This window comes from Pelophylax lessonae (assembly GCF_965119305.1).
Source record: "Pelophylax lessonae genome assembly, chromosome: 2".
Lineage (NCBI taxonomy): Eukaryota > Metazoa > Chordata > Amphibia > Anura > Ranidae > Pelophylax > Pelophylax lessonae.
The window spans coordinates 556,149,373-556,169,520 of record NC_138769.1 but is presented as its reverse complement, the minus strand read 5'-3'; the positions used below and the strand labels follow the sequence as shown (position 1 = coordinate 556,169,520).

The 20,148-nt window shown below is 43.4% G+C and overlaps 1 protein-coding gene across 2 annotated transcripts in view; it reads left to right on the top strand.

Annotated features, from left to right (window-relative positions):
- Positions 1–20,148, top strand: part of KMT2D (lysine methyltransferase 2D) — a 340,114-nt gene that overhangs the window by 77,131 nt on the left and 242,835 nt on the right. For both annotated transcript variants that reach the window (XM_082246163.1, XM_082246162.1), the window contains exons 12-14: positions 11,265–11,384; positions 13,560–13,670; positions 13,764–13,868. In XM_082246163.1, the coding sequence (XP_082102289.1) occupies positions 11,265–11,384; positions 13,560–13,670; positions 13,764–13,868 (336 nt within the window). The remainder of the gene's footprint in view (positions 1–11,264; positions 11,385–13,559; positions 13,671–13,763; positions 13,869–20,148) is intronic.

Sequence of the window (20,148 nt, the reverse complement as noted above, 5' to 3'; positions counted from 1 at the left end):
TACTCCCTATCACTAGCTAGTGTCAGGTGGATCCTCCTGGTGAACTACAAGCGACAGCCGGGCTGGGGTTTCGCACTGGATAATCTAGATCCTTATGGTCTCCCAGCCTGGCCAACGAGCGTGAGCAGGTTGTGGTCTGCCCAGGCCTCGCCACGACGGTGCCCCGACCGATGGGGATGAGCCTGCGAAGAGCCCTTTACCCGGGACGCAGCAACTTGGAACGCCCTAAGTTGCAGCGTACCCCTCTTGGCTGACAGCACCCCCCACTCAGGGTGGGAGGCGAGCTGTATCGGAGCCCCACGGTCCATAGTATGGTGCATGATGCTACGCCCCCTGTGTCCCTGGGACAGTCATCTGACATTTTTGACACTTTTGGGGGACCAGTGATATTACAGTAATCAGTGCTAAAAATATGCACTGTTACTGTAATAACACTGGTGGGGAAGGGGTTAACCCAGGGGCGATCAAAGGGTTAAATGTGAGCCTAGGGGGTGTTTTTTCAAATTGTGAGGGGGATGGGCTTGTGACATCAACACAGGGATCTGTGTTCCTAAATAGGAGGAAGCAGACTGGCGTTCTCTCTTCACAGGGTCCCGGTGGGAATCGCAGCCGCCGGCCCCATGGATCGGCTTTCCCGCTGGTGAAGTGAGGGTGCGCACGCGCCCCCAGGATCGCTCTTGTGGACCGCCGTACAGGTATGGCAATTCGTGCAAACCTGCTGAACTGCCGCCGAATATCAATGGTGGCTGGTCGGCAAGTGGTTATTTATTTATTTTGAGATGTGTGTTTCAGATGTGGGGCACCTGATTCAATTTCTGATATAGAAGTGTACTAGGTTAGGGTTTGAAGGAAAAGGGAAATGTTTAAGTCAAGTGTAAGGAGATGGTGCGCTGGGTGGGATGATGGAGGGTTGAATAGGTAGTGATGAATTAAAGCAGAACTTTACACAGAAGGGGAAGTTTCGCTCTTGCAGGTTTTGTAGTTGCCAACTTCTAATTTTTGCAGAACTGACTAAAGAACTACTTTAACCACTGTAGGCTATATACAAATGGGGTCAGACCTTTAAATTCCTGGCAGCACGCAAACTCTGTCCAATAAAACCATGCAAGTCTAAAGGCCCAGTTACCTGCATTTTTCCTCATGGATAAACTGCAATGACGCCAAAATGCAGTATTTTTACTGCGCTCCAGAGGTGTGCAATATTATGGCATTAACTCAACTGCCAGGAGCCTGGCCATGCATGTCGCCACTCAGCAAGTGTAGAGCAGTTAATAAAGTGTCACTTTGTGTATTAAAAAAAAAAAAAAAAAGTGCTCTGTGATGCAAAAAAATAAGCCCCCTTCATCATAGCTCTGCCCAAGATAGCTGCTGCTTGCACACTAAACCCCTGCAGTTTAGTGTGTAGTCTAGTGTGAACAGGCACTAATGTTGTTTTCTCATCTGTCTGTCTAAAACAAGCCCCTTATGTCTTCCATGAGTTTGATCTGGTTATTTTAGATATCCAAAGACTGAGAATGGTGGGTGGGCGGCGCATCTGTCTAGAGGGTTGGAATGCACTTCCTGGCCACATGGAATATATGTATTATTAGGCATTTACAGTATTTGCATCTTGAGAGGTGGGAGAACTGAAGATTTGCAGGTGGCTTGGTACCAAGGTCTATGTTTTGTCAATTTATTTCATTGTTCAATGTCTGGGAAGAGGCCTGCAATAAATCACAAGAGAAGGATTATTACTTTAGCAATACATATTTTCTAATTTAATACGTAAAAGCCATGGCAAAAACTTCCAAAGGTGACCACTCTAGGGTTCATCTTTTATGGGCAGCCTTCTGTTGAATTCAAAGCTTGTCACAAGCAGATTGGTTTGGATCTCACTCACAGAATACGATTTGCAGCACCTTTCTAATGCAACTAAACCCAATCACTAAAATGTCATGTTTTAGTTAATTTTCAAAATGGGTTTTTGATTGAGAGAAGACAGAGCTGCAAAAATTCTGCATGTGGTTACTGATTTCATGGATAGATTGACATACAACCCACATAAGATTGTCCAGTTTTTTATGACTTGTATGCATATCTAAATCTTAAGGACCTTGCATATTCTGACCATATAGATACACATTAACTTCAAGTAGTAAAGTATCCTGCGGCAAGTAAGATTCTCAAGCTCATGGGTCTGGACTCCACATCTTTGAGCTCCCCAATTTATATTGGTAGAGATTTAGGAGACCATATTTAAGAGACCACCAATGCTACTGGGCAGTATATCTCTAGGTCCAGATGGCTTGACTTACCTTTACTTCAAAATGTTAAAGGCGATTCCTACTCCTTTATATGAACACTCAAAACCTAGGTTGAGGGTGGGGGACAATAATAGCTTAAAGTAGAACTAAAGGCAAAACTTTTTTTAAGTTTTGGATGGAGTGGAGAGGGATTAGAACACCTGCCAGTTTTTATTGCGGTCTGTGCCCCTGTTGGAGATTCCCTCTCTATTTGTCCTGTTTACGATCATCATTGAAAACTAAAGTAAAAGAAGATCCCAAATTTTGGGTTCCCAGAAATGACATAGAGGGGACATTTTCCAATAGAGACACTAGTTCTGGTGACATGGTTGTTCCCAAGAAATTCTATTACTTTGTAGGGATTTCCTCTCAATTCCTGTTTGGCTATGGGACAGGAAGTGAAGGGAAATCTCCCCAGTGGGACACAGATGGTGAAAAAAAAAAATGGGTTATACTCTTCCCTTGCTCTATCCAAAATAAACGTTTCTTTCTCTGATGTTCATTGACGGACACAGCACCCACCCCTCTGTTGAGTTATATATTCTTCTGACACTGCTTCTAACAAAACTGAGTACCTATAGCAGAGGGAGGGAGTATACCCCCTGGGACTGCCCATAGGCTTAGCCAGATTGTTTTTCTGCCTAGTGTCCTACTCCTGTAGGGAGCAGTATAACCAATGTTATGAAGATCAGGAGCTGTGTCAGTCAATGAACATCAGAGAAATTGGTTTTATGGTAAGTCAAAAATCCCATTTTTTGCCTATAGTTCTACTTTAACGTCCCTGGCGGTAATCCCGAGTGTGGCTCGGGGTTAATTTTTCAGTACCAAAAGCAGTAACCCTGAGCCACTCTTGGGATTACCCTGTAGTGAAATTGCCCCTTTTCCCTGCGATCCCTTGTTGTCCTCCGGCTGATGCCGGCATCCGTCTACTGGGTTCCCTTTCCTGCAAGCGACGCAGGGTGTGGAACCCGGCGGGAAATTCAAAAAATAAACAAAACATGACACATACACATTGTAATACAATTTAATCTGTTAGAATTACATTACTGTGTGAAACCCTTTCACCTAAGTTTTGTCCCTAGTGCTTTGTCCAGTGCCCTGCTTGCACATTTACTGTTCTTTCTGCCTTGAAACTTGAACATCCATGGCGTCCAAAAAGCGTTCCTTTAGGTCAAAAGCAGTTTAAGACCAGCTAGAAATCAGTGATAGTGAATTGGAATTACTTGAAGAATTGAGCGATAGTGATTGGTGGGGAAATTCGTCATCAGACACTGAAAGGGATGACAGCGATGATTCAGTGATGTGCGAGCTTGGTGCTCTATTGACTGTTGTACGCCTCAGGCAGCGCCCCCAAGATTCCCATTTACTGGAGCACCAGGTATGAAAGTAGATGTTGCACACGACAACCCCTTGACATACAATTATTTCTGACCGATGAGGTTATTTGAAAAAAGTTACGGAGACAAACCGGTACAAAGAGCAACAATTAGCTGCTCTGCATCAGAAGTTTTCAAGAAGCAGAAAGTGGGAACCTGTGACCAAAGAGGACATTTGGAAATTTCTGGGTCTAATAAACCCCTGCAGAAGTGGTATTGGACAACTAATACATTACTTGCCGCTCCATTCTTTGGCACGGTCATGTCGGAGTACAGATTTTCCCTGGTCATTAAATATTTACACTTCGAAAACCACAAAGAATTTGATGGAACTACTCATCCTGCACCAAAACTAAAGAAAATTTGGGAAGTATCTCAAATGATTCTAAAGAATTTTCAACTTGGCTATGTGCCAGAAAGAGATCAGCATAAATGAAAGTCTAATGGCCTACAAGGGACGGCTCAGCTGGGTACAATACATTGCATCAAAGAGGGCACGATTTGGCTTAAAATCCTACATGATATGCGAATCGTCAACTGGCTACATTTGGAATTCAGTCATATACACTGGAAAAATATACAGCAACTATGGAATGGCAGCATCTTCTGTTCTTTCACTCATTGAGCCATTGCTAAATCAGGGCTATTGCATAACAACCGGCAGCTTAAACAAAACAGATGCCTATGGCTAACCGACACCACATGCCAACGTTTGGCAATAGGAAGCTGAAGACTGTAGAAATGGTTGCTTGGCAGGCAAAATGATGGCACTGTGATGGCGTGACAAAGATGTGTGCCTGAGTACTACAGTTCATAAATTCTCCACTGTTATGGTACGTGCGAAAGGTGGGAAAGAAATCGCGAAGGCACAAGTAGTGATATACTACAATAACACCATGGGAGGTGTCGACAGAGTCGGCCAAGCAATGACATTCTACCCAGCAATGAGGAAACTGCAAAAGTAGTACTACAAGATCTTCAGATATCTTCTTTAGCAATGCTTGTGGAATGCCTACATTCTGCTCCAAAAAAAAGAAGGGACAAGCCTGTGATTCATTCTGACTTAATTTGGAAAGTTATCATTGTGAACCATCAAACACCATCAATTGCTTTGAATAGAGCGGAGCTTCGCGCTATTGGCGTTATCAACCCTGAACACCTGACTTCATGGACTACATCCCACCAACCAATAAAAAGTCAGCACCTACATGGATGTGCGTGGTTTGTTGCTCAGTGAGATGACAGTGGAAGGAAAACATCAGACTTTGTGCAGTCCAATGTTTCAAAATATTTCATCCCCGGATGTTTTCTAAAGCAATATACAGTGTCTAGTATTACAGTGCTAAGTAATATTGCACCCTTGTTTGGACAAATTTCAGTTTTTTTGGTTTGATTACATTATTGAATAAAATGTATTATTGTATTTACGATTTCGTGTTTCAAACTTTATCTTACCTGGGATGTCTACTAGACTCTTCTTTGGACAGATTTAACCACTTTACCCCCAGCCCTATTTCGGACACTTTTTGTTCACAAGTTAAAACCAGTATTTTTTCCTAGAAAACTACTTAGAACCCCCAAACATTGTATATATTTTTTTAGCAAAGACTCTGGAGAATAAAATGTCGGTCATTGCAAAATTTTTTGTCACGCGGTATTTGCGCAGCGGTCTTTAAAACGCCATTTTTTTGGGAAAAAATTTGAAAAATCACATTTCACTAATTTTAAAAAATACTTAACAGTAAAGTTAGCCCATTTTTTTGGTATATTGTGAAAGAACATGTCACGCCGAGTAAATAGATACCAAACATGTTACGGTTTAAAATTGCGCCCCCCGGTGGGATGGCGACAAACTACGGTCAATAGAGATCTCAATCTGCGACGCTTTAAATTTATTTAACGGTTACCAGTTTTGAGTTAGAGTGTAGCTCTTTTTTTTAAATTATTGCCCACGCTCTGGCGATCGCGGCGATACCTCACATGTGTGGTTTGAACAGCGATTTCATTTGCGGCTCGACTTGCGTATACGTTTTTTTTTGTGCGCGAGCTAACGGTGACGGGGGCGGCTAAATTTTTTTTTTTTTCATATTTATTTTTTCTTTTTTTTTTTAACTTTTACAGGTTTTTAAAAAAAATCTGATCACTTTTATTGCTGTCACAAGCAATGTAAACATCCCTTGTGACAGCAATATGTGTGACAGGTACACTTTATGGAGGGATCGAGGGTCTAAAAGACCCTAGACCCCTCCACTACACTTCCCTGTATGCAAAACGCCAAAAACGGCATTTTTGCATACAGCCGTTTTTTAAATCTGCCGCCTTTTGCGGCACAGTAACCCGGATGTGACGTCATGGACGCCGCCTCCGGGTTACGTCATCGGAGACCCGATCGATGCCGTTTCCGGCATTCATCGGGACTCCATCCAGCCGGCGGATGTGCCGGCTGGGTGCTCGGGGCTCCCGGTGGGACGGCAGCCCCAAGCAAAGCCGCGGGAGGGGGGGGGACGTCCCCTCCCGCCCCCCCGGGTAACGATCGAGCGGCTCCCGAGCCGCATCGATCGTTACCGACGGAAAGCCGACCGCCGGCTTCAAACAACGGTACCGGGATGATGCCTCTAGCTAGAGGCATCATCCCGGTATAACCACTCAGTCAGCCGACGTAGATCTACGTGGCTGGTCGTTAAGTGGTTAAGTAAGTTATTCCTTTAAAATTACAGGCCTACAATAAAAAAACAGATTTCCATTCAAAACAATGTACAGCTTTGACAATCACAAATACTGACATAATCAGACCGCCAGGGAGGTTAAGGCGGCCAAAGACTGTTCGACATCTCGGCTGTTTTCAGTAGGGACCAGCCAGGATTCGAACCATGTATAGGCAGACTGAGCGCAAGTTGATTGATCAGCTTGTTGGTTTTTGCATGCGATTATTGCTAGGGGCAACTATAGTTGCTAGCAGTAATCATTGCGTTTTCCCGGCAGGCACTGCCCAATAGCTGCACGGGAGGGATTTCCCCATCAACACACTGTTGATGGAGATCGAGCAATTTTTTTTTCCTTCCCTGCAACCCAATACCACCATAACACTTTCCTGTTTTTCACTTGCCCTCCTAGAACGGTAGCATACAAGCAACTGCCATCCAAATAATTCATGTCTTTTAGGAATTGCTTTATTCTGGCTATGCAACAGTAAGCATTCTACACGCACTTCTGTTTTCTTTACGAAAAAAGATTTCTTGATCAGGTGATGAAAAAAAAAAATGTACATGGGGACAGTAGAAACGCCATGAATGTAGATCACATTGAGGCATTAACCCTTTATCTGCCAGGCCCTATGCTCCACTTTTAAACTCCACTGGCCAGACCTTTTTTTGCATTTTTTTTAATTGCTTTTTTTAATTTTTCTTTTCCCTTACAGCTTTCGGAGCTTGTAAAAGACCCCTCAAACCATCTATTTTCTGAAAGTACATGACCAGTAGAATAAAAATAAGGTGCAACTGATTTTTAGGGCATAATCGTATATGCGCAAATGTTTATCAAAACAATATTTTAACTAAAATGACTCTATTATCATTTGCAGATAAAAACGGCAAAGTTTACAATATTCCTTCTAAATATAAAAGCTAACCTGTATGGAGTTAATAAATAAATATTTGTAGATTTTAAAATTGCGCCTTTATTGCAAAATGGTGAAAATCGAATACATGCAAAAAATGAGAATATCCATAAAAATCTGGAGGTTTTCATTTTTTCACTTGCAGCTTTCAGAGTTTGTTAAAGACCCCCCCCCCCAACAATATATTTTCTGAAAGCACAATGACCTTTAGAATAAAAAGAAGGTGCTAATGATTTTTATGGCCCCAATATTTGTGCAAATGTTTACCAAAACAATAGATTTGCTAAAAATATAGATCTAAAGTCATTATTAGCAGCTATAAACACAGCAAGTTTAAAAAAAAATCCTGCTAAATTCCTACTAAATATAAAAGGTTAACCTGTTCTAAGTTGGTAAATAACAAATATTTGTACATTTTTTCAAATTGCACCTTTTTGCAAAGTGGTGAAAATTTTATGTACTACATATATGAAGGCTGAGGGCTCTTGGGGCATGTAGTTCTTCAGCGTGTGCTGTGTGTGAATACAACCCCAATTCCAAAAAAGTAAAATCTACAGAAAAAAAAAGCTAATTTTGAATTTTTATGACATCAACACATCTCAAAAAAGTTGGGGCAGGGCCATGTTTACCACAGTGTAACATCCCCACTTGATCCAAAACCATACTATAAATGTCTGGGAACTGAGGACACCAGTTGCTGGAGCTTTGGGAGAGGGATGTTGTCCCATTCTTGCCTGTTGATTCTTTGCCTGTTGATTCTTGCCTGTTGATAGGATTCTAACTGCTCAACAGTCTTGAGTCTCTCTCTCTCTCTCTTTATATATATATATATATATATATATATATATATATATATATATATATATATATATATATATGATGCACCAAAAATTTTCAGTTGGTGATGGGATCTGGATTGCAGTTAGGCGAGACTTCTACTGCAAAGCCATGCGGTTGTCAAAGATCCAGTATGCGGTTTAGCTTTGGCCTATAAAGGCCTTCCCTGAAAAAACATCTGTCTGGATAGGATATGCTGCTCTAAAACCTGGATTCGTCTTGCAGCGTTGATGGTGCTTTTACAGATGTGCAAACTGCCTATACCATATGCACTGCTACTGCACTCCCCATACCGTCAGAGATGTAGGCTTTGAACTGTGCTCTGAGAACTGAGCTCTGACAACAAGCTTTTCACAGACCCTATACAAATATACACTGCGCTTACCAAAAGAAAAAAAAAAAATTGCTGCCAATCACTGGTTTTTGTTCCCACACCTAATAATAAAAATGTGACCAGAAATCCAATGTGTCAGTAGAAGTGCAATACAAATCCTCAAAATAATATACAGTACAAGATCTTCTTCCTAAATCGTCTCTTGATTAATACCGGTGCATGATCACGTGTGTGATACAAAAAGAACAGGTGCGCTCCACCATTTTGTGTACTATCGCCTCTTACTGCTACTGCTTACCGCCACTGACTCACTCAGGTAAGGTCAATATTCGCTTTCCCAGCAACCTGGGTTTATAACTCAGCAGCAATCTTCTAAGAAGCTATTGGCAGCTTTAGATTACCACACATCTTAGAAGCCAGCCCATTCAATAAAAAAAAAACTACTCTCGTGGTGCAGTATCAAACACTAATTCGTTTATTAGCCAGAAAGCATAAAAATACTCACTAAAAAGGTATACTCAAACATCCAGGTTGCAGCTGTTGTCATAATACTAGTATCAAAATTTGCAGCTGAGCTTTACTGTAAAAGTTATCCGAGCAGCTGTACAGCCGCCCGATCACTTTAAGAGAGTGCGGAAGAATTTCCCACCTCCGCTGTTGCTCTCCTGTTTTTTCCGTGAGCCCTGGACCATTGCACGCTGACTGCAGACAGGAGGAGGGGGAGGAACATCTGTTCCTTCACCTTTGTGACAAGCTTTCCAGGAAGCGACAAGGATTTTGTCCATTCTTCTTCTTTTTTTTTTTTTTTTCTAGCAAGAATCTGATCAAACCGATCTCTATTTGATCAGATGCTTTGGAGAGCGGAGGGATCAAGGGTCTTGGAAACCCTGATCTCTCAATAAAGAATACCTGTCACTGCCCATGCTATTACAATGGATGTTGTTCATCCCTTGCGATAGCAATAATATAAAAAAAAAAAAAGTGTAAAATAATTGAAATTTAAATACTCCTCCGTTCCCCTTTGCTCACATGAAAATAGGAGTGCACATATATGTCCCACATGCAGAGTTTGCAGCACTCTGGCTGCATGGAGAGTCATGAAACAGAGCAAGCGCACGCATGTTGCAGAGATTCCATAGGTTCCACTGGCACAGAGAATGAAAATATCATAGTGAAGCCAAGGACATTTGATAATGAAAGCTCTGTGGGAAATTGCTAAAAAAAAAAAAAATCTGCTTGGCCTTATTCCTCATAACTCTTGGGTGTCAACCAACGCAAACTCGAAGCGGCCATTTTTGTTTTGCCCATGTAAAATTTTATTGCTTGTGTATTTAATCATATATATTACCTGGCTTGTCAAACAATTAATAAAACATCTTACAAATATCTGCATTTGGTGATCACCCTCGTTTTATGAATGGATGGACAGATTGAACAGTGTCCGCAAGGATACATTCCCGTAGTTCTTGGTAACCATCAGGATTTTCTAGTAAACTCTGAATGTATGAGGATATCTTGATTGCTCGCTCTTCCGACCACCTTCTATGGCTCTAATTTGAGCCAGGGATATTGAGATATAGTGTATGAGTTATAGTAATATGCAAAAGTGCCTGCACTTAGGAATAAAATGTAATCAATTAAGGGTAAGCTGCTGCTGATAAAAAGGGGAAACCTTTTATATATGCTGAATGGGTAAGTATCAGCGCTGCTAATAAATCTATAAAATGTGACTAGTGCCAATATATAAACTTTGTGCACAAATAAATATCTTATTAACTCCAATATGATGTACAATATATTGTGCAATATATTAAAGTGCTAAGTGATATAAAACTTATTAGCATAAATATATAAATCCATCAAAATATCCAAAAATGTCAAATTATAAAGTGCTATATAATAGTGCAATTATACTCATAAATATAAGCATATAATTGATATCAATATTAAAGTGTCCAGTGTCAGTGACAATACATATATTCATATCCTCTTCATTCAAAAAGTGCTCAGTGCTTGTCTGCTGTCTTATACCATAGATGATCAAAGTGCTCAGTGCTTAAATGTCCGGGTGCTTCCCTCTCAGTCCCCTACTCACCGGACTGTAAGAGGAATCAAGCCTTATAAGCAAAAACCTCAGGATCTCAGGACAGCACCAGGTGAACAGCACTTCAGATCAGTATCTCCTCATATGCAAATAGCAGCACTTTCCGATAATTAACATCCAGAATTATAGATCCACCATAAAAATCAAATGGAGAGAGACCTCATCGTGCAGTATTAACAACTTTATTAAAGAAACAAATTAGATTGCACTTACAGCATATCAAATCAAAATTAGCGGTATCGGCTCCAATTCCGGGGACACCAATCTTTCTTCTGCGTTCCACCCGCTTGGACTGGAAGTGACATAGTGCGTGAGAGTAACCGCTTCATGAGAATGAGTTATAGTGATCGAATTTTTGTCAGGCATTTTTTGATTTCGGATTCCACAATTTTTTATTTTCACTGACAAGGTTGTTAATTTTTAATGGTGTTTGGTGGAGGTTCAATTTTTGTGATGTACTTTTTAACTACTTTAATATTAATAGTTTTCAATAAAGATAGTTTATTTCGTTGAGTCAGACTGCTTTGATCGCCTTATTACCTCCTTTCTTTAGGGGCCTGTCACTAATTTTTTGTTGCATAGTGTCTTTTTGAGGTATGCTGGTTCATGCCTAAATTGGTGAGATAGTAGACTAGTTTCAATTATTGCCCTCCTTTTTATTGTGATGTTGCTTCAGCAACACATGATTTAATGAGTACTTTTACTTTTTGTGCAGGGCCGAAGTAGCAGCTTTCCTGGAAGAAGGCGACCTCGTGGAGGCAGTGGTGCTGGCAGCAGCCGAGGGCGAGGAAGATCAAGGTTAAAATCCACAACCTCTTCCATTGAGACATTGCCGGTGAGAAATCCTAAACCTCTGATTTGACGAATATTCTCTTTAGGAGTCCATTCACATTTGTGCAATTTCCATTGCAACTTTACAGTGCGACTTTGATCCAATTTTGCTGTGACTTTGAGTGCAACTTTGTCTATACCAATGTGATTGTTTATGCTCTAAAAAGTCGCACACAAGTCTCATGTATGTCATGCAGGTGTGACTTTCATGCAACACTTGAAGGTTTACATTCAAGTCTGTCCCTCATGTCACATTTGAGTCAGGCAGAAGTAGTAGAATTACTTTAAAGTTGCTGCAACTTTAAGTGCACAGATATGAACGGTACTTTTTGGGAAACGTGGGGTGTGACTTGTCATGTGACTTTGGGGTCCAAAGTCGCATGACAAGTTGCACAAGTGTGAATGGGGCCTAAGGCCTCATGCACACTGGGCATAAAAAAATTCCGCTTCTACAAGCAATTTGTCCTTTTTTTTTCAGCTGGTAGAAGCTTGATGTTAGCCTGTGTGTCCATGCACATTTGGGCATTTACAGGAGTACTGTATTTGTAGAGTAGTATTTACAGGTTGAAGAAATACCTCATCGTCGATGCGTGTTTGAGAGGAGCTTTCGTGCGCCTAAGAACTGTCAAGCTTTTTTTAAGTGTACTTCTTTTTTTTTTTTTTTTTTTTTTTTTTAGTGAGCATTTTTTATACTGCCCTTTTCTGCCAGCAGCTCTGGCATTTTTTTTTCTGCTGCCTGGTGTGCATGTGCATAGACCCTAATAGCAGACTTAGTTAAAATAGAAAAGCACTTTACTGCAACATTTTTGTATCCATTACGTTAAATACATTGTCTCCTAAACAGTCCTAGTACATCGCTGGATTGCAAGGGTGATATCTTGGTCATCACTGCAGCCATGAATTTTTCAGGGCCGGTGATTCCCTTTTAATATAAAAGTAATTCTAATGGCTAAGCCACTGAATTACTTTTACAGGCGGTGGTAGGGGGTCCCACCCCCTTTACCGGGATCTCCTGTGCGATCTTGGAGTCTATTATTTGACCTCTGGCATCTGATTCCTGGGACAGCGTGAGAAAAAATGAGGATTTAGTCACTTTTGGTTTCAGTCTCATGTAAACAAGCATCTGATCAAACCGATTTTGGTTTGATCAGATGCTTTGGAGAGTAGAGATCTGGGTTCTAATAGATCCCGGACCTCTACCTAGCATGGGCCATGACAGATCCTCCCTATAACAAGGGATGTTGTTCATCCCTTCTGATCGCAATAAAAGAGATTTATAAAAAAATGTAAAAGATACAGTGTAATTTTTTTTTTTTTAATTAAAAAAAAAAAAATCATTTTAAAGCGACCTCCCGACCCCCCCACCCCCACGCATATGTAAACTGTGTTCGCACCACAAATGTGAGGTATTGCCATGAACATTATAGCAAGAATAATAATTCTAGCACCAGACCTCCTTTGTAACTCTAAACTGGTAACCTGTAAAGGCTTATAAAGGGTTGCCTATGGAGAGGTTTGGTTACTGTAGTTTGGCGCTTTTCCAAGAGCATGTGGAATTTTAAATCGTGACATGTTGGGTATCTATTTACTCGGTGTAACATCTTTTATATTTTACCAAACAATTGGGTATTGTGTTTATGTGCATTAAAGTTCAAAACTACAGTGGTGTTGTGTTTTTTTTTTTTTTGAAAACCACTGCACAAATACCGTGTGACGTAAAAAATTGCAATTAGGTCTTAAGCTTAAGAAAAATATGTTTGAGGGTTTTAAGTGATTTTCTAGCAAAATGTAGATTCTTTACATATATGTGAGAAGTGTCAGAATTTGCCTGATGTTGAAGTAGTTCATTTTATTCTACCCATGGAAATGCTTAAGCGCATTCACACGGGATCAGGAGTGTCACAATTTTTTTTTTTCCCCTGCAAAAACGCTGCTGTTTTTAAACGCATTGCCGGTGGGGTTTTTTTTTTTTCTCTGCCTCTAAACGCCTGTGTGTGGATTGACACACATGCTAACATTGCTTAAAAGCAGAGAAAAAAACTGCAAGACGTTGCTAGAAGCAGTGTGCATGAGGCTTTAAACACACAATCACCTCTTAGCAAAATTACTAATCTGCTTTGATAACACGTTATGTTGTGCTGTATTATCTCATATATCCTAATTTTGAATGTGTGGTCAGATGGCAGATGTTGAAAGTTCTCCTGGTAAGGAAGAAGAGGAGGAGGAAGATGATACCATGCAAAACACAGTGGTGCTGTTTTCTAACAATGATAAATTTGTACTCATGCAGGTGAGGTTCTATGCTCTGAGTATTTCTGTGTTTTTCCTTTTCTGAGTGTAGTACCAGTATGTCTAACTTTTTTTTTTGTCTCTTATTTCCTAGGATATGTGCGTGGTTTGTGGCAGCTTTGGACGCGGCTCGGAAGGGCATCTTTTAGCTTGTTCACAGTGTTCGCAGTGCTATCACCCATATTGTGTAAACAGCAAGGTAATAAGAAACTGCTAATGGTTTTTTTTTACACAACACCATCTTGAAAGTTAGCTGAGCTTGCCTGAGTGACCAGGCAAAATACATTTTTATCTTGCCTTCATTGAAGGACACAGCTCCTGATCTTCATAACCATTGTGTTTTTACTGCCCCCTACAGGAGTAGGACACTAGGCAGAAAATCTGGCTACACCTATGGTCAGTCCCAGGAGGTATACTCCCTCTCTTTGCTATAGGTACTCAGTTTTTTTTTTTTTTTTCTGCCTAGTCAGGAGTAAGGACCTAGTTCCTTACTGGGCGATGGGCTGTATAATCTAGATCCAGTGGTCACCCCTGTCTGGCCAGTGAGCGCGCGCAGACCTGAGCTCCATGTTGGGTCGACCGCAACATAGCCCCACTGGCCGGGGGTGGTCTGCGAGTTAAACGCCTCGCGAGGTCACATACAACCGAGCCCCAGGCCCGAGATGCAACGTTCCTCCTGGCCAACAGCCCCCCCATTTAGATGGCGAGGGGTCCGGTCTGAAGCGTTTCCCGCCTGGTTCCTGGTATGGTGAGTAGCTGTTCCCTCTCTCCCCCTGGAAGGTTTTCGGGATGAGGTGGGCCCCTCCTTGGGACTGTCTAATCCCCAGGTTCCATTTTTTCCCATCAGGCCATCCCCCATCCTACCCCCTTCCACATATGCTGGCGACCGGACGATCGGCTGTGGGGGTGGGGGGGTTGTACCTGGTGGTGGCTCCTGCCTGGGCCTGTCCTTGTAGCCTAGGGATCCCCCCTGGGTGCCTCGTGGGGCCACCATTTTGCTGTAGCCTGTGTGTTTCTATGCACGGCAGCCATGACAGTAGAGCCCCATGGCTGGCAATTTCGGTGGTGGGAGCCCCTCCTCATCCCCTAGTGCTCACTTCTGGATCTTTTCACTTCCTGAATGCGGCACTTGGAGTGTATATTATCCTGGTGGCTGCAGGTGCCTGTTTCTGCTGGGTAGTGAGTCTGGTGGGGTTCTCTCACTCTCTCCTGAGGATCGCTTGGTGCTTGTGCTTGGTGACCGGGTGGTACTGCCAGTGCGGTGGGGGTTTTCCCTTTTGCAGTGCGTTACACTTTTTGTGTGGTCCCCCTGGTGACTCATTGAGTCTTAAGAGAATTTCCCCACCTGATCCCCTCTCTGAGACTGCGGGGCCCTCCGGGTCCCAACCATCCATCGATGCACTGACAGTGGTCCTTTGTTTCCCGGGTGGAGGTGGCTTTCGGGAGACGGGCTAGCAAAAATTGCACCCCATCTTCCCCTGCCTCATCTGTTGCACCAGATCCTAAATTTGATTTGGCGGCCGCGGATGTGGATCACCCTGCTGGGTCTGCAACCATGCGCCCGAAATCCTCTGATAGTAAGGATGATTCCTCCACATCTGCAACCGCACACGAAAAGGCGCTGGTGGAAGCACTGATTGTATCTGTGCGTGAGACCTTGAAGATGGAGGATACAGCTGCGATGGAGGCGCAGGTTCTCTTTGGCACTCACAAGCCATCCAGAGCGGCAAAGGGCTTTCTCCTATTTCGACAAAATTGTCGCTAAAGAGTGGGGGCGACTAAAGCGTCCCCATTGGATTCCTAAGCGATTTTCTAGGTGTTACCCCTAAGGAGGAGTCCCTTATTAAAAAGTGGACTGTTCCACTGGTGGTGGACCCTCCGATTTCCAGGTTGAACAAGGCACCCATGATTTTGATTGAAGAGTCCCTGGCCTTTAACCACTTAAGCCCCGGAGGATTTGGCTGCTAAAGGACCAGGGTTTTTTTTGCGATTTTTTTACTGCGTGACTTTAACGGACAATTGCGCGGTCGTGCGACGCTGTACCTAAACGAATTTGACGTCCTTTTTTTCCCACAAACAGAGCTTTCTTTTGGTGGTATTTTATCACCTGTGCGATTTTTTTGATCACGCGCTATAAACAAAAAAAGAGCGTAAATTTTGCAAAAATAACAATATTTTTCACATTTTTTTTATATGAAATTCCCCAAAAAAAAAAGTAAAAATCAAAATTTTTTAACATTTTTTGGCCAATTTGTTTTATGCTACCTATGTTTGGTAAAAAAAATCGCAAAAAGCGTATTTTGATTGGTTTGCGCAAAAGTTATCGCGTTTACTAACAAAGGGAAAGATTTTTGTCATTTTTGGTGTTTTTTTTTTTAACGCGTAATGGCGGCGATCTGCGATTTTTTTTTCGGTACTGCGACATTGCGGCGGACAGATCAGACCCTTGACTCACATTTTTGACACTTTTGGGGGTACCAGTGACATTACTGCAGTAATCAGTGCTATACATATGCACTGTTACTGCAAAAATGACACTGGCAGGGAAGGGGTTAACTTTATTGGACAGGGAGGGGTTAAGTATGTCCTAGGGGCGTGATTCTAACTGTGTAGGGACATTCCTATTGGTGTAAAAGCAAAGATCAACCGTTCTACATAGTAGAACGGACAGATCTTCACTTTTACACAGGGAGAACTGACAGGCAGCTTGTTTACACAAGCCGCTCTGTCTTTCTCCCTTCACAGGAGCGATCGCAGTGTGACTGGCGGACATCGAGTCCGCCGGTCACACGCACTGACTTGTCTGTGAACGAGCCGCGGCTGAGGCGCGCGCCCGCCCGCGATAGGCTCGCAAGTCAGTGACAGGCGAGTGACGTACCGATACGTCACTCTGCCTGGCCGGGGCTGACCGCCGCAGTATATAGTCGTGCGGCGGTCGGCAACCGGTTAAGGATCTGGCTGACAGGAAGGTGGAGGCTGTGACCCACAATATGTGCACTCTGGTCGTTTCGGCACTGAGGCTGGTATTCACCGTTGCCCTGGTGTTGCAAACTCTGACCGAGTAGGCTAAGCTTTTACGCCGTGACCTGGAGGGAGGACAGCTCCCCCCCTGCCTTTGCTGAGCTGGCTGACCAGTTGGTCCAGGGGCTGCAGTTTCTCTATAATGCTTCTTTGGATGAAACTCCCCTAGTGGCTCGGCTCTGTGTTGACAGTGGTCCTTTGGCATGTCTTTTGATTCAAATGCTGGTCTGTGGACCAGACTTCTCAAAAGGCCTTGACTGATCTTCCCTTTCAAGGAGAATGCTTGTTTGGAGCTACCCTGGATGACCTCATTAAAGGTCTCACAAGGGGGAAGAGTACCTTCCTTCTGCAGGCTACTAAGGGCAATGTTGTAGATGTGGGCCCTCTTTCTCAGCTCACAAGGAGTTTTTTTTTTGTCCCTCAGGGTAGAATGACAAGGGCTCAAAGCTTTTCAGGGCCTCCTCTGGAGGATCCAAACTAACTTGGTCTGGCAAGCCGAGAGCAGGCTTATCCAGACCCTGCAGACAAGGCTCCTTCAGCATGAAGGGGCACCCTCACCTGTATTTGGGGGTGGGAGGGACGTCTTCGCATGTTCCTGGACCGGTGGACTTCCCTTGTACAAGACAAGTGGGTCCACGAAGTCATTCGGTCCGGCTACAAGATCAAGTTTCGCTCTTGTCCCCCGGCAATGTTCTTTTCAAGGGGAGATTGTCCCAGTTCCGACTTCGGAAAATTTTCAGGGTTTTTACTCAAACCTGTCTACAGTTCCCAGGAAGGAAGGGAAGGTGCGTCCAATCCTGGACCTCAAAGTGCTGAACTGCTTTGTGTGGGTGCAGAAGTTCAGAATAGTCCATTCGCACGGTGGTGGCATCCGTGCATCAGCGGGATTTTCTTGTCTCTATCGACATCAAGGATGCCTACCTTCACATTCCAATATGTGCTGGTCCCCACGCTTCCTTCGCTTTGCCGTGGGAGAGGAGCATTATCAGTTTGTGGCTTTACCCTTTGGTCTTGCCTCTGCTCCTCAGGTCTTCACAAGTGTTAGCCCCAGTGCTAGCTTTGTTACGCCAACGGGGAATGGCGGTACTGAGGTACTTGGGACGGCCTCCTTCTGCGAGCGGAGTCTCCTACTGCTCTGGTGGACAACCTGGAAATCGCCATAGGAACTCTGCGGGAGTTAGGCTGGATTCTGAATTTTTTGAAGTCTGCTCTGGCTTCCGTCCACAAAGCTGGACTATCTGGGCCTGATTCTGGACTCGGCCTTGGCCAGAGTGCTCCTTCCTCTGGACAAACTCCAGAAATTGCAGGCGGCAATTCATCTCCTGCTGTCCAGCAGATGATCATCCCTCGACTTGCATGTGGGTGCTTGGTGGTTCCGGACTGGCCTCGCCGGGCTTGGTACGCTGATCTAGTGCGGTTGGTCGTGGACATTCTTTGGAGGCTTTCTTTCGGGGAGGAGCTGCTGTCCCAAGGACCAATCCTCCATCCTAATTTACAGTTGCTGGCTTTGATGGCTTGGCTGTTGAACTCCAGGTGCCAAAGGATAAGAGGTTTATCTAAGTCGATGATTCCTACGCTGGTAAAAGCTAGAAAATCTACTTCTAGGAAGATCTACCATCCTACGTGGAAAACGTACATTGCGAGGTGCGAGTCTCTTGGGGTTCATCCTCGCTCCTTCTCGGAGACTAGGATCTGGACTTTCCTTCAATTGGGAGGTTACATACATTATATAGAAACAGGAAAACCAGCGCACCTGGATAAAATCATACAGAATAATACAGAAAACCGTTATGCACTCAGGGTCAATAAACCAAAAATCCCAATAACATATATAAATCAAAATTGTGCAGCGCTAACACTAAAACAATGAAAAAAGTGTCCAGCACTATCATTGATCACAATGAGTATGAGAGTAAGTCCCCAGGTGCAGAGAATGTGATTCATGCACAAGTTGCAATAAGATGTGCTCCACTCAGTGCTCTTCCGTCACCCAGTCACACTAACTGCTCACCTCAAAGATAGTTTAGTTGCCCTTCTCTGGACTCTCTCCAGCCCAACACATCCCTTCTGAGGACTGGCTACCAGAACTGGACAGAGTACTCCAGATGTGGTCGGACCAGAGTTTTAAATAAAGTGGTAGGATTATAGTTTTATCTGTGGAATAAATCCCCTTTTTTTATGCATGCTAATATCCTGCCGGCTTTGGCAGCTGCAGCTTGACATTGCATGCTATTGCTAAGTCTATCTTCTACGAAGACTCCCAGATCTTTCTCCATTTTTGATTCACCCAAAGGTTCCCCCCCTAGAGTATATTGTGCTTTTTATGTTTTTAGTCCCCAAGTGCAAAACCTTACACTTCTCCACATTAAACCTCATTTGCCATGTAGTTGCCCACTCTTTTTTGTTTAGGTCTTACTCTAAGATTTCTGCATCATGATGTGAGGTTATTACCCTGCTCAATTTTATGTGATCAGCAAAACCTGAGATCGAGCTAATGATCTCGTCCTCAATGCTGTTTATGAATCAATTGAACAAAGTTGGTCCCAGGACTGAGCCTTGGGGGACCCCACTTACCACCCCCGACCAGTCTGAGTATGCATTATTTATTACCACCCTATGGACACGCCCTTTTAACCAGTTCCGTATCCAAGAGCAAACCTTGTGGTCGATGCCTGCAGACCTCATTTTATAAATTAAGCGCTTGTGGGGTTGAACAGAAATAGCCTTTAGTACCATCAAGGGCCAGTTGTTGGCTTAGGTGGTCATCTTCTAACGGCCATTGGCATACCTTTCTTCAGGGTGTCCAACTTTTGGTTCCTCCAATGTGGTGTACGTTGCCGGCTTGGCACCTCAATTTGGGGTTTTCGGTACTCCAGAAACCTCCCTTTGAGAATCTTCAGGAGATTCCCTTGCTTACGTTTTCTTAGAAGGTGGCTTTTTTGGTGGCTATTACCTCTGCGTGCAGGGTGTCGGAACTGGCAGCGTAATCCTGTCCACCTTACCAGATAATTCACAGAGATAAGGTGGTTCTTTGCCCCTGTCCATCGTTTCTCCCAAAGGTTGTCTCTGATTTTAATTTGAATAAGGACATTGTGTTGTCTTCCCTGTGTCCCAGGCCTAAACATCCAAAGGAAATTACCTTGCATGCCTTAGCTGTGGTCCTGGAGATTAGGGTGTACTTGGCAGTTAAGGAGCAGTTAAGGAGTCTTTTTTAGGAAGTCAGACTCACTGCCTAGATAGTTATTCAGGCCTATTCCATCAAGGGTCAGGGTGGGCGCTTAGTGCCTCCTTGGCCTTCCGTCACCAGGTGTCAGTGAAGCAGGTATGCTAGGCAGCCACTTGGTCGTCTGTGCAGACTTTCACAAAGTTGTTTAAAGTGGATGTGGACCTGATCCTTTTTGAGGGTGTATTGTTTTTTCCAGGTGGGCTCCTGTTGCTTGGTTGGCTACTGTTTATCC